We start from the raw sequence: 13,907 nt of genomic DNA, 5'->3' as shown, positions 1-13,907 counted from the left end.
TATCTGACATAAAAAAAGGAATGAAAGAGATTTTACTCTGGTTGGGGAAATGAGGAAAGTAGTGAAGGAAGCTCATGAATCTTACTCTCACCAGAACTGATTCAGAGAGGAAATAATATATATACCTGAATAGGGTATAGAAATCTATCTTATCATAGAGGAAAGCAGAAAGGGAAAAGGACAAGAGAAGGAGTGCACCAGCATCCTGCCCCTGGTGCCAGCAAAGAAACCCTGATATATTCCCATTTGACTTGCTGTCTGATCCCCTGATCTTGTATGGGCTAAGAAATTACCACCATTGCCACTTATTCAGTTGCCCTGTGGCCTGCTCCTGGGTTTTAAAGGGTTTTAAAAAACAATATTATATGTACAAAGTGGCCCTGATAGAAGGAAAGGCATATTGGAGATGCAAAAGTCAGAAGCAAAGCACTTTTAAAGCATAGACAGGTTAAAGGAATAGAGAGAGTAAGGTATTGGGGAAAAATAACATAAAGGGAAATACATAGTTGGTAATCATTATAGAGAAAAAATATTTTACACTGAGTTTCTCTGATAAAGATTTCATTTCTCAAATATACAAAAACTGATTCAAAGATATAGAAAAATAGCCATTATTCAATTGATAAATGGTCAAGGGATATGAATAGGAACTCAAATTTTAAAAAAAGAATGCTACAATTGTTTTTACATGTAATTGGGAAAAACAAAATATTAAATAAGATTGAAAAAAATAAAAGTATGTGAGAAGAGGTTTGGATAATTATCAGCAAAGTTGAAGAAGGGATTATGACAAAGGGAATCAACATGGTATAATGAGGAGAATCAGAAGAGATTTGAGTTTTGAATTCCAATTCTGAAATTTTATAGTTCTATAACTTTGGAGAAGTCACTGAACTTCCCTGAGAAGTTCTTCACTGGTCAAATGAGATTAATAATACTTTAAATATTAACCTCCAAGGATTACTTTGAGGAAAGCATCTTAAAAACCAAGTGTTACTGTTAATACTATTTCTAAACAAAAATGCCCAAATGATATCTAATTAGCTTGACTTATTTTTGAAAAGATTAAAATAAGTCAAATTGATGAATGTAATTTAAAAAGATAAAATTTAAGAGTGGAATTTTGTTTTGCTGACTATACATGTTTATAATAGCTGTTTTGATTTCTCTCTCAATGAATGGGGGTAGGGAAGGCAGGAGGGAAAAAAGATAAATTTCTGATAGAAATAAAAACATAAATTCACATTGGTGTTTTAAAAAACAATATCATATGTACAAAGTGGTCAGCGTATACTTTAAAAGAAAGTTTGTCTGAAAAATATTTAGGGAGGTAGATAGGTGGCATAGTGGATAGAGCACCGGTCCTGGAGTCAGAAGGCCCTGCATTCAAATCCATCCTCAGACTCTAGCTATGTGACTCTGGACAAGTCACTTAACCCTGATTGCCTACCCCCCAAAAAAGAAATTGTAGGTAACTTAGTAAACTCTGAACTCAATTTGAGCCCAAAAGTGAGAGGCAGCATATTAAAATAGATAGCATTGAACTGGCATTCAGAAAGATGAGTTAAAGTCTTGCCTATGAGTCTGACTAGCTGCATGACCCTAGACTAGAAACTTAACCCTCTGTCTTCATTTTCTTATGTTTGAAATGATAATGACCTCACTGATCTCTCAAGTCCTTTCGAGCTCTATAGGAACAACAATAAAAAAAAAATTGGTCAACAAGGTGGTAGTCTCATCGTATTCTGCCAGTCTGATCAGATAACTAAAGTATTATATTCAAACTCTAGGTATCACATTCCAGAAAAAGATGTGTAGACTGAAGCATAACCATATAAAGATGAAAAGAATGGCAAAGGATCTCAATATCATGCCAGGTGAGAATTAAAGAAACCAAGGATAAGAAAAGATTGGGAGGGAGGAAGGGGAAAAATAGGAAATTTATCTCTAAATACTGAAGTCCTGCCACATGGAACAGTAATAATGGCCAGCTTTTATATAGCATTTTAAGGTTTGCAAAGCACTTTGCAATTGTTATCTCATGTAATCCTCACAATAACATGGGAGGTAGGTACCATTATCTCCAATTTATAGATGAGAAAACTGGGGCCAACAGAGGTCAAGTGATTTGCTCAGAATCACACAGAGAGGAAGATCATCCTAACTCTAGGCCCAAGACTCTAAACTATACTACCTAGACTTGCATGCTTGGTCATAAAAGTCAGAACTTGGGGAAATGGTATGGAAATGAAAGAGGCAAATCTGAATGCAATGTAAAGAAACTCTTCATACAATTAGAACTGTTTGAAAGTAGAATGGACAGCTTCAGTAAGTTCCCACTTACTAGCTTATGAAGAGAAGGTTGAATGACCACTTGTAGATTTCTAGAGGGGATTTTTGGCTAGATAGGATTAAATTAGTTGATGTCTGGCCAGCCCTGGTCACTCTAGTGGCTTCATGGTACAATAGACAGAGTTCAGGAAAATTCAGAAAAAATTCAGGAAAAATTTAATTTAAATAAGGTCTCAGATGCTTACTGGCTGGGCCACTCTGTGCAAATCACTTAGTTTCTAACTGCCTCCATTCTCTCAGCTGTAAAATAGGTTAATAATAACACCTGTTTGTTGTAAAGATCAAGTGAGATAATATTTTTAAAGTACTTAACATCAGAGCCTGGCACATAAGTATGTGCTTAAATCCCGCCCCCCCCCCCCCCCCCCCCCCCCGCTTCCTTTGGAATGCTATGATTTTTGTTCCTTGAATTAGTAATAACATAAGAAACTAAAAAACTGTTGACAAGGTCATCAGCACACTAGTAGGGAACAGAAGGAAGCTTAGAAGATATCTAACCACATTCCTTCATTTCTAAGAGGCAGGAATCAAAGAGAGACTGGCTTATGCTCCCCATCTAATACTAGCTAGATCACCATGCTCATGTCACTTAACTTCTCTAAGACTTAACTTGTAGTATTTACCTCTCATAGCTATTGTGAGAATAAAATGAGGTAAGTGTATAGAATATTTTGTAAATATGAAGTTATAAAAATGTATAGTACTTAAAATATTATTCATATGTGAGTTGTTACTCAGATGCTCAAAGAAGTGATTGGCTAAAGTCACACAGGTACTAAGTAGCAGAAACATTATTTGAATCTTACATTTATAGCTCCAAACCCAATGCTGTTTTTCACTTCAGATTAGGTGACTGCAGTGTAATTTAAAGAATTTCAAAGTATCTCCTTTCCCTTGCCAACCTGTCTTGTTATCTAATTTTCCCCATCTGCCATTTTTGTTCTTCAGTCATTTCAGTCCAAAGACTTGGACTGAAGACCACAGAAAAACACAGTTAAAATGACGTTTGCTAAGGGAGAAGAAAACTGCTAGATTGAACAACAGGCTTCTCTTTAGGCCTTTCCCAATTTCAGATCAAGACAGACTAGTTAATCAGATCAATTAATTGTCATCTTTGACATTTTAGAAAGTACAAATAGCCTAAGGCAGCAAGATGGTAGAGTAGTATGGGCAGATAGCAGCATAAGGAAGATAGCCTCCAAAACAGAAGAGCATTGAAGACAGCCTATTAAATCTATAAGGAGTCATGTCACCATTAGCTAACAAACATTTATTTTATTTCAAATTTATAATTTCAAAATGTATCTACAAATGTTGGGTACCCTTCTTTCTCCCCCAGGTGCTGCTCACTTCCCAGAACTTCTACATGGATTGTCATCCCCCATAAGAATGTAAACTCTTATAGGGTAGAAATTGTCTTATTTATTTTTAGCAGCATCCCTAACTTGCAGCATTATGACTAGCACTCTTTCTCCTTTTCTCCCTCCCTTCCTCCTTCCTCCTTCCTTCCTTCCTTCTTTCTTTCCTTCCTTCCTTCCTTTATCCCTTCTTCCTTCTCAATTCCTTTCTCCTTCTTTTGTTTCATTCTTCCCTTCAATCCTACTTCCCTCCCTTCCTCTCTCTTGCTTTTTTATTTCTCTTTATTCCCTTGCTTTTTCTCTTTCTACCTTTCTTTCATTATTTATTCTTTCTTTTCCTTCATTCCTTTCTTCCTCCCTTCCCTTTATCTTTTTTCTTTTCTCTTGTTTTCCCTCCCTCCCTCCTACCTTCTTTTCTTTCTCCCTTCTTTTCTTTACTTTCTTCCTTCTCTCCTTCCTTGCTTCATTTCTTCTTCCCTCCTTTTTTTGCATTCTTTCCTTTCTTCTATCTATTATTTATAGATCTATACTATCTATATGTTTATAATAGTCATCTTTGGGGATAAAAGAAGGGTGGATCATATGGCTTGAGTTTATTTATATCTTTTTTCCTTGTTTTACCATACTTTGGAAATTGTTCAAAAGTTAGAAAAATTAATGAATTATCATTTCTCTGGGTCTCAAGATTTTGAAAACTCTTGTTTCCAATTTATTTCATAACTTGATCATACCATGAATTACTTAATGGGCAAATATGTGTTGTATTATTCTCAAGAGAAGACTTCTTGTTCTCAACATAATTCATGTACATGATTTTAAAGAATAGAAACATCAAAGACCTACTTTGTCTGGTACGGATTTGGATCTGCAGCTCTGTTTTGTCCTCTGGTTTCAGATCAGCCTCATTTATAGCTATATTTGTTTGTTGTGAATCCAGAATGTCATTAGATCCTATGAAAAAGGAAAATTTGACACCATCCCACCCACCCACCAAAAAATTTTAATAAAGATAAAATAAGTCACTGTTGTTGACAAGCATATTGATAAATGATGTGTGAATTGGTAAGTAAAGAAAAACCACTCACCTCTTTGGACAGAAAAACGAACTGTTACAGGCTGTGAAATATTTTCTGTAGATAGATCAACAGACTGGATGGCAATGTTGGGTTGAACTAGAGAATTGTTCATCAAATCCAATGAATAAGTTTCCAGTTCTGCAGTGAGGCTACATTGATAGAAGAGAGAATAATCTGTAGAGCTCCTCATGAAATTATATATGTGACTTTTCCTCTAAAACCCATAGAAATATATTGGGGGATATGTCCACAGCCTTTTTGACCCAGAGATACTACTGTTAAATAAATAAGCCAAGGAGGTCAAAAATAACAAAAAAAATTTCACAAACCAAAATATTCTCAGCATCAATTTTTGATGGTAGAACTAGAAAACAAAGTCAGTGCCCATAGATTGGGGAATAGCTGAAGAAATTATAGTAAATGAATATAATAAAATATAATTGTACTCTGAGAAACAACACATGAAAAATTCATAGAAGCATGGAAAGACTTATGGGAACTATTGGAAAGAGAAATGAGCAGGATCAAGAAAATGATATATATTACATAAGTAAAGAGAAATAATCAAATAAACAACTTCAGCACTGAAGGGTATATAATTATATTGACCAAGTTTGACCCTTAAAAAAGAGATGCAAAATGTACATCTTCTCTCTTATTTGTTGAGGTGGGTAGCTAATGGGTACAGGATATTGTAAGCACATTGTAAGAATGAAGTTGAACCACCTCCATTTTGGTTTTGGTGACTTGTTTAAGTGAGAAATTTTTTCTATTGAATCAAACAATCAAAAATGAGTGTGAACTTCGGGGGAATATCTCTTTGAATCAAAAAAGCCATTGTGTGAGAGACTAGGTCCAGTATTAAGCAATTTGAATAAAAGGTAAAAGGTGTCTCAGAAATAGGAAAGGGAAGAGACTGGAAATGATGTGTGGATTTGAAAGGTGCCATAAAAATGTACATATTTCTGAGGATCAAAGAGAGGACTGGGTTGTGTAGACAAGAAAGATATTAAGGAGCATTACTTGCTGTATAGGCATCTTGTAGTAAAAGACCCAGTCTGAAGGAAGGCCTAAGACAAGGTCAGCTCTCTCCTCAATTTCCCCTCCTGATGCCTGTCTGTCCATCCACAGACCCTAATATATATAAAGCAGCAGTTTCGTTTCCTAAAATATCCTGTAAACTGTATTTTACCCCAACCAGAAAAAGTCCAGGGGTGAATTTGAGATAGATATAAATGCAAAGTTATGTAGATAACCCCACCTCAGTCTAGTTATGAGAAAGTTACTAATCTGGGAATTTAGAACTTTTCACCTAAAAAAAAAAATCTCCCCAAAGCAGAAGAGGAAGAAACTAAGTGTACTTTAAGGATCACTTGTGTTATTCCCTAGACTTCAAATGCATTAATTATTATAACAGGCTATTATTACACTATAGACCATAGATGATGTTTTAGTTGGTTTTGATGACTTTTTTCCTTTCTTTTTAAAACTTTGTTCCAAAGAATAGCTAGCTGAGCAAAGAGTAAAAAGAATATGACAGTGATATAAAAACCAAAGACATTGATAAAAATGTGTTGTTTGTTAGTGATGTCCAACTTTTCAAGACCCATTTGGGGTTTTTTTGGCAAACATACTGGAGTGATTTGCCATTTTTTTCTCTAGTTCATTTTACAGAAAAGGAAACTGAGGCAAGCTGTTAAGGGACTTACCATCTCAGAACTCTCAGGTAGTATCTGAGGCTGGATTTGAACTCACATCTTCCTGCCTCTAGATCCAGCACTCTATCTACTGTACCACCCAACAGCCTTCTTTAAAAGTCTACATTCAGCTTAAAAATTGAAAGATGCTGGGGAGAGATTATGATGCAGGAAAAGGGGGTGTCAGATTTATATAGTCATTTAGACAAAGCAGCAGGGTACAAGAAAAAGAGTACTGAATTTAGAGAACCAAACTTGGGATCACCAGAACTAAGTTTGAATCCTGACTTTTGCCACTTTTTGGTTATGTAACCTTTGGCAGATCACTTATCCCTCTAGATCTCTTTCTCCTCTTCTGTAAAAATACATATATTATCTTGAATGATCTCTAAGACTCCTTCCAGATTTTAATTTATGATTTTAGGCTCCCATGGCTCATATTCTTAAATAGCATGTTGGGATCACAAAAACGAAAAACTTCACTTGACAACAGTGTGAATGAAACCACCTAAAAACACATGTTGGTATCATGCAAATTTTGGGCAGCTAGCTGGTTCAGTGGATGGAGTACCAACTTTGGAGACAGGAAGACACATCTTCCTGAGTTCAAATTCCACCTCAGATATTTGTGAGCTGTGTGACCCTGGGCAAGTCTCTTAACCTGTTTGCCTCTGTTTCCTCATCCATAAAATGGGCTGGAGAAGGAAATAGCAAGCTAATTCAGTATCTTTGCCAAGAAAACCCCAAAAGTTATCATGAAGAGTCAGATGTGACTGAATCAATTAAACAATTACATAATGCCAATTTGCTTTCTTGTCTGATCTTGCTCCAAAGTCTCACTGAAGTCCCTCTCCAAGACAAAAGAACCTAGATAAGGAAGGAAAGGAGGGGATAGAGTATTTCAGGAACCATAGACCACAGATTAATAGGGAAGTAAGAATGAAGCTTCATTTGGGGGGTAAATGAATGAATGAAAATTGCTTGTGTCATTAAGTCTCTTGGAAAGGATTTGAAGACCATATTGGGGACTATCTAATGAATTTCCCCAAAGAATCTTATGATGACTGTGTAATTCTTCAATTTAATTTAAAACTAAAATTCAATTAAAGAAAATTCTAACTTACCAGTAGTAGGTCCTGTATTTTGAACTCCCCGCCCCCCAGTAGTGGGGAAAGATTTGTGCTAATCTTGAATACTTCCCTTTATGAAAAATGGCAAGATTTTTAGCTAGATAGATTCCAAAGTGGACAAAATCCTGGACCTGGAGGCAGGAAGACCTTCCTCATCTGAGTGACTCTGGATAACTCATTTGACCACCATCTCCCCCAGTTTGTTTATTTGTAAAATAGGAATAATAGTACCTATCTCCCATGATTGTTGTGGGGATCAAATAAGATAATAATTGAAAAATGCTTTGCAAACCTTACACTGAACAAAAGAATGATAATCATGGAAGAGGTTTAATGTTTATATTAATAAGATTAACACTGATTCAGCAATGTAATTTATAAACACAATTATAGTCAGTTGAGGTTTCTAGGTTGCACAGTAGATAGAGTACTGAAGGAGTTAGGAACTCCTGAATCCAAATCCCCTCTCAGATATTCCTAAACTGAGCAATCCTTTCACCTCTCTGTACCTCAGTTTTCTCATCTATAAGATGATCTTTTTTTAAAGGGTTTTTTTTGGCAAGGCAATGGGGTTCAGTGACTTGCCCAAGGTCACACAGCGAGGTAATTAGTAAGTGTCTGAGACTGGATTTGAACTCAGGACTTCCTGACTCCAGGGCCAGTGCTCTATTCACTGCGCCACCCAGTTGCCCCCTAAAATGGTGATCTTAAGAGCTGTTGTGAGGATCAAATAGAATAAATATATGCAAAGTCCTTAAAACACTATGTAAAGATTAGTTATTAATAATTTAAGCTTCACCATAAGAGAATAGTTGTGCAATATTGTTGATTAAATACAGCACATTCCACCTCTCTTCTGCCACTCTCCAATCCACTCATTCTGCCACCGGGAAATGTTTCTCTTATTATTAATCAATTTCCAAATCTGTTTAAGAACCAGTGTTGGACCCAAGGAGCAGAAATAGTAGAATTTTGGATGAAGAAAAGTGATTCTGGAAATTTTGTATGAAGTAAAGAAGGAAAATGTGAGTGCCATCCCCAAGATCTAGGCTTTCCCAATGCCTACTCTTGGGCATTGTGTGGAGCTAGGAAATTTTGTGGAAGAGTTTTATATGGAAAAGTCGGTTAAACAAAGGATCTCTTATGGTCTCTCTGCCTCAAACTTGTCAATTTTTAAAATTTTTAAAATTTATCTTTCTGTTTTGGATGGCACCTAAGTACTGAATCATTGGGTTGTATATATTGTATAAGGTTTAGTTCTACCAGTTCCAAACAAAGAATTCAGTTTAAAGGAGAGAATGTTGCTCTAAATTGAGTCTGTAAGGAATTAATACAAATCAAACTTATATGACTGAAAGGACCCTAGCCCACTCAAACAGATATTTTTTATCACCCCATTTCCTGGTGGAGAAATAAAGCATCCCCTACTTATCCTTTTCTATTACATTAATAATTTTCTTTGCTATAATTTGGTGTCTCCAATCTGTGTTCCCACAGATTCTTGAACTTAGAACTTTTTATAGTCAGCAATGTGTCCCTTACATAAGTCAAACTAAGGTTGAAAGTGCTGTCAGTTTAATCTCCATATCAATACTTTCCCCTTCTTTTCCTAGGCTCCATACTCATATCCTTTTTCAGATGAAAGAGAAGATCTTACATTCTCTTCCTTCTTCCCAACTTTTTCACCCTATCCTCCAAAATGGCATAGTACCTTTTGGGGTGATTTAAATAGAAATTTACCATAAAACACTGTGACTGAATTATTAAAAGAATGGCAGTACCATAACAGATGAAATGATAAAGATGGAAAGTTGCAAAGATTCTGCATAAAGTGACTTGAGATTTGGACACCATTTAAAAGTATAAGGAAGGCTTGCTGTAGCTAAGTACATGTACAGCTAAGCCACATACTTAAATGGGGCAGAGTTGTCAGTGAATTTTTTCTTAGAACTGTGAATGGATTATTTTTTTCTTATAATTTTATTGTCTACTGGACATTTGTCCCTAATGTCATGTTATTTTTCAGTGTAGTTAATAGGGGGGTCTCTGTTCTATAACTGTATATATGATTTATAAGGGTAGCCCCTATATAGAATTCTGTTATGTGGCTGGTACAGAGCCTTAAGGTTCCTTCTATCTATAAATCCATAATCCTATATACTCAGAACTGAAATAAATAAATAAATAATAAATAAATAAAGCCTATTGATTTATATATATACTAATAAATTAATCAAAGGAAATAGGGGAAGGTATGCTTTTATACTGACCTAGGGATTTTTGCAAGTGCTGAACACAGACCCAATATGAGGCTGGAACAGTGACCTCAAGCCTGAGATGAGGAGGTAGGAGGAAAGGGAAGAACTAATAGACTATCCACTTGCCATGTAGTGAATGATTTAGATAGGAGGTAGCATAGCATAATTTAAAAAAAACACTAGATCTAAGATCAAAGGACATAGGCTCAAATTCCACCTCTGATGTTGAAGCATCAACACAAATCAGTTTCCATATTTGTAAAATATAGAACTTGCATAAAATGGCTTACAAGATCCCTTCCAGTTCTAGATTTGTGATGCTGCTGTAAAAGCAATAAAGTGAGAATAAAAAAGGAGTGGGGTCATTCATTTCCAGACTTTGGTCCTTCCAGTTGGGCAAGCCTACTAGAGTTTACAAGGTAAGGACTAGAAGCAGTTTACATAACCTCTAGACTACCAGAGCTACAAGGACTATGTTGCCTCTATAAGTATATAGGCTTGCTCCTTTAGGGCCACAAAGGCATTTGGACACAATAGATAATCAATTGGAAACCCAGCCTTTCAATCTACAATTCACTACTCCAGCCAAATGTATGACTCTATGGGAGAAATAAAGCAACCTGTTTTAAAATTGGCAATAAGCAAAAAAAAAAATGAGAATATTGGCAATAATCAAATAAATTATTGAATTAATAAATGAATGAATGAATTATGCTCCATTGTATTTTATTTCTAAATTTTAACTTTGTTTACCTTCCAAAGCTTCCAGCATTTTGGAAAACAACTTCTTTGGCATCTAGAATTTGGCTTATTGTAGCTACTGCGATTTTCTTTGCCTGATTAAAGAAAAACCAAAAGTTCAGAGAATCAATGAATTTCAATAAATATTAGATTAAGAATTATTTTTCTAAATGTACCCTAGAAGACAGAAATATAGAAATCTAGTGAAAGTAACAGTAATGAGGCATAGAGGGGGGCCTTATGGACAGAACCTGGAAACACAGCCCACAAATAAATCACTGTTTTTTTTAGTGAGGTGACATCATCATGTGGGAGGGTACATGAAAGGGAGAAAAAGGAGTGTAACAGTTTAAATTAAGGGCTAGTAATGAGGTGAAGATGACCCCTGTAGTCTCAGAAAGAAAAAGAGTCTATAAGGGGAGGAGTGAGGAGAGGAAAGGGAAAGATTTGAAAAGAGTAAGAATTGGAAGGGGATTTAAATGATGAATTTTCCTATGGATGAAGAGAAATAGTCTGTGAAAGGAGATGGAGACCTTGGGTGTGATGGAGACCAGGGTGTGGCCTTCGGGATTTAGTACTTGAAATATCTACTCCTTCTACCTCAGAAGGGAGAGGTTTGGAATTCCTGGGGACAACTGGCATCTCAGGAAGTGGGAGAGAATGAATCCACAGAGGAAATTTGGAGGCAAATGGGGGAAATAAAACTAACTTTTGAAGGGGGGAGAGGGAGTACAGATGGAAACTTTGATTGTATGAGGAATACAGGAAAAAGAAAGAGACCAGATATTTACAGGGGTCAGCAATCAGAGAATGAGGATCTAGAGTAGACAAAAAAGGGTAGAGAATGAGGACAATGAGACAAATTCTTATAGAAAGGGGAACCAAAAACTTAAAGGGAGAAAAGAAAAATTAACTTAACTTAGAAATAAAAAGAAAGGGGGAGATCATATGACCAGATAAAAGAAAGAGATAAAAAAGATCTAGAACATAATACCATGTTTATAGTAGGAGAGAAAAAAATCATAACTTGAAAAATTTATTAGAGATAGATGGAAGAAAATATAAACTTCTCAAAACTTTAGAGGGGAATACATATTACACATGTATTGATCAGTTGTGCTGATTTTTTTTCCTCTCTAAAAAAGAGTTTGTTATATGGAATAGTTCTCTGAGAAGGGAAGGAATAATTACAATGATTAAAAATATATGATGTCAGTAAAAACTTATTTTAAAATAATTACATAGTTTAATAAGCATTTATTAATCAACTAATGTGTGTCAGATGATAAGAATTTATCATTCATTCTTGTCAAACTCTTCATGACCCCATTTGGGGTTTTCATGGTTCACCATTTCCTTCTCCAGGTCATTTTACAGATGAGGAAACTTAGGCAGACAGGATTAAATAACTTGTCCAAAGTCACAGTGTCTGAAACCAGATTTAAATTCAGGAAGATGAGCTTTCCTGACTTCAGCCTGGTGCTCCATCCATTGCCCTACCTAGTTACCAATGAAGATACACAGCCCAAATACAATGAAATAGATTCTATCCTCAAGGGATTTACAGTCTCTTTATTTTTTAAATTAAATGTTATTTTATTTTTACAAAAAAAATTCTTCTCTATCCTATTCCTCTCACTGAGAAAGGAAGAAAAACAAAACCCCTATTACATGTATAGTCAAGCAAAACAAACTCCTATATTAACCATGTCCAAAATATATATTTCTTAATCTGCACTGAAGACCTTAGCTCTCTGTCATCTGGTCAGTAGCAGTTTATAGTCTCTTCAGAGGATATATGTAGAGGCTTGGAGCAGGAGTTTGAATCCACAGTCCCAGCCTGATCATAGGTGACACCTGTATTTGTGGTGCATGCTCAAAGATTGCTCCATTACAGTTCTCTATGAACCCTGGAGATTTATGAAATGCTAGATAAGGACCCTGAGAACGGAGGGGGTATCACTTGGGAAGAAAATATGCCTGAAAGTGCTCAACACAGTTATGCAGGTGCAGAGCCCAGTATCGAGTTAGACAAAACAAATCCTGTACCCAGGACGTGGGAAAATAATGCAAAGGTCTGTGACCAGATCAAAAGGTACTATTCTCACAAGCTTGCATTTTTGATTACATACCTTTTGTGGTTTTCATCTTTAAATAGACTGACTCTCTGGACAATAAACGGATTGCTCTCTTGCATTGCCCACCTGCCTGTGTCTTTCCTCTGTTCAGCTTCTCACCAAGGCAGTGGGGGCACAGGTTGCCCCCTACAGATATAGATATGTAGTTTGGGTGGAGGGGTGGGGGGGAAACAAGGGATGGTGTTGATTTAAGGACATACTTAAGTATATACATCCATTTATACATACATAATCATATTTGCTGTTTATCAACTATTATCTAACTGTACTATATATATATATATATATATATATATATATATATATATATATATATATATATATATATATATATACTATGTGTAGACAGGTCTCTCAGAAGATAGAGAGCCAGATTAGGAGACAGGAAGACATGAGTTCAACTCCAGCTTCAGACATTTACTAGCTCTGGGACTCTAGACAAGTCACATAAACTGTATCTCAATTTCTTCATCTATAATAACAATTAAACCCCCAAATTGTTTTGGGGGTGAAATGAAATAATATTTTTAAAGCATTTTGCAAGCATCAAAAAATATAAAATATAAAAATATAAAAACTAGCTATATATATAAAATATATACATATATTATATATAAGCACATAAAGCCCAGGGGCTTTTGAGTACCTCTAGATCAAATTAAATCCTTACTTTTCCAGTTTTCTAATACCTTACATCCCTATCCTGCCCCAACATATTCTGCCATCCAGTGACATCCTCCTTAATGCTTGAATGAGACACTCCTCCTCAAAACTTTTGGTATTTTCATTTGCTGTCCAGTTTATTCTCTCCCTCCTCATCTCTCCCACCTGACTTCCCAGGTCTCCTTTCAGTTTAAATCTCAGCTTCTAGGGAAAACATTTTCAGATTCCCCATTAATTCCAGTACCTTGTCTCTATTGATTAATTCATATATATATATATATATATATATATATATATATATATATATATATATACATATATCCTGTTTTTACATAGTTAATGGTATAAGTCCCCTCTTAGACTTTTGCCTTTGACTTTTGCATCTCTTTATACTCCAGTTCTTAACACAGTGCTTGGTACATTAACAAATATTTACTGACTGACTGACTGTATATAAACACACAAACTCATTTGATGGTCATTAAAAGAAAGCG

The 13,907-nt window shown here is 35.5% G+C and overlaps 1 protein-coding gene across 1 annotated transcript in view; it reads right to left on the bottom strand.

Annotated features, from left to right (window-relative positions):
* Nucleotides 1–13,907, bottom strand: part of ADGRG7 (adhesion G protein-coupled receptor G7) — a 76,905-nt gene that overhangs the window by 42,526 nt on the left and 20,472 nt on the right. The window contains exons 6-8 of the mRNA XM_074210968.1: nt 10,625–10,707; nt 4,796–4,935; nt 4,554–4,661 (exon numbers count right to left, since the gene is read on the bottom strand). Coding sequence (XP_074067069.1) covers nt 4,554–4,661; nt 4,796–4,935; nt 10,625–10,707 — 331 coding nt within the window. The remainder of the gene's footprint in view (nt 1–4,553; nt 4,662–4,795; nt 4,936–10,624; nt 10,708–13,907) is intronic.

This window comes from Macrotis lagotis, chromosome 1, assembly GCF_037893015.1.
Source record: "Macrotis lagotis isolate mMagLag1 chromosome 1, bilby.v1.9.chrom.fasta, whole genome shotgun sequence".
NCBI classification, from domain to species: Eukaryota; Metazoa; Chordata; class Mammalia; order Peramelemorphia; family Peramelidae; genus Macrotis; species Macrotis lagotis.
Note: the sequence above shows the minus strand (reverse complement) of the source record. Positions and strands in the feature narration are given on the sequence as shown.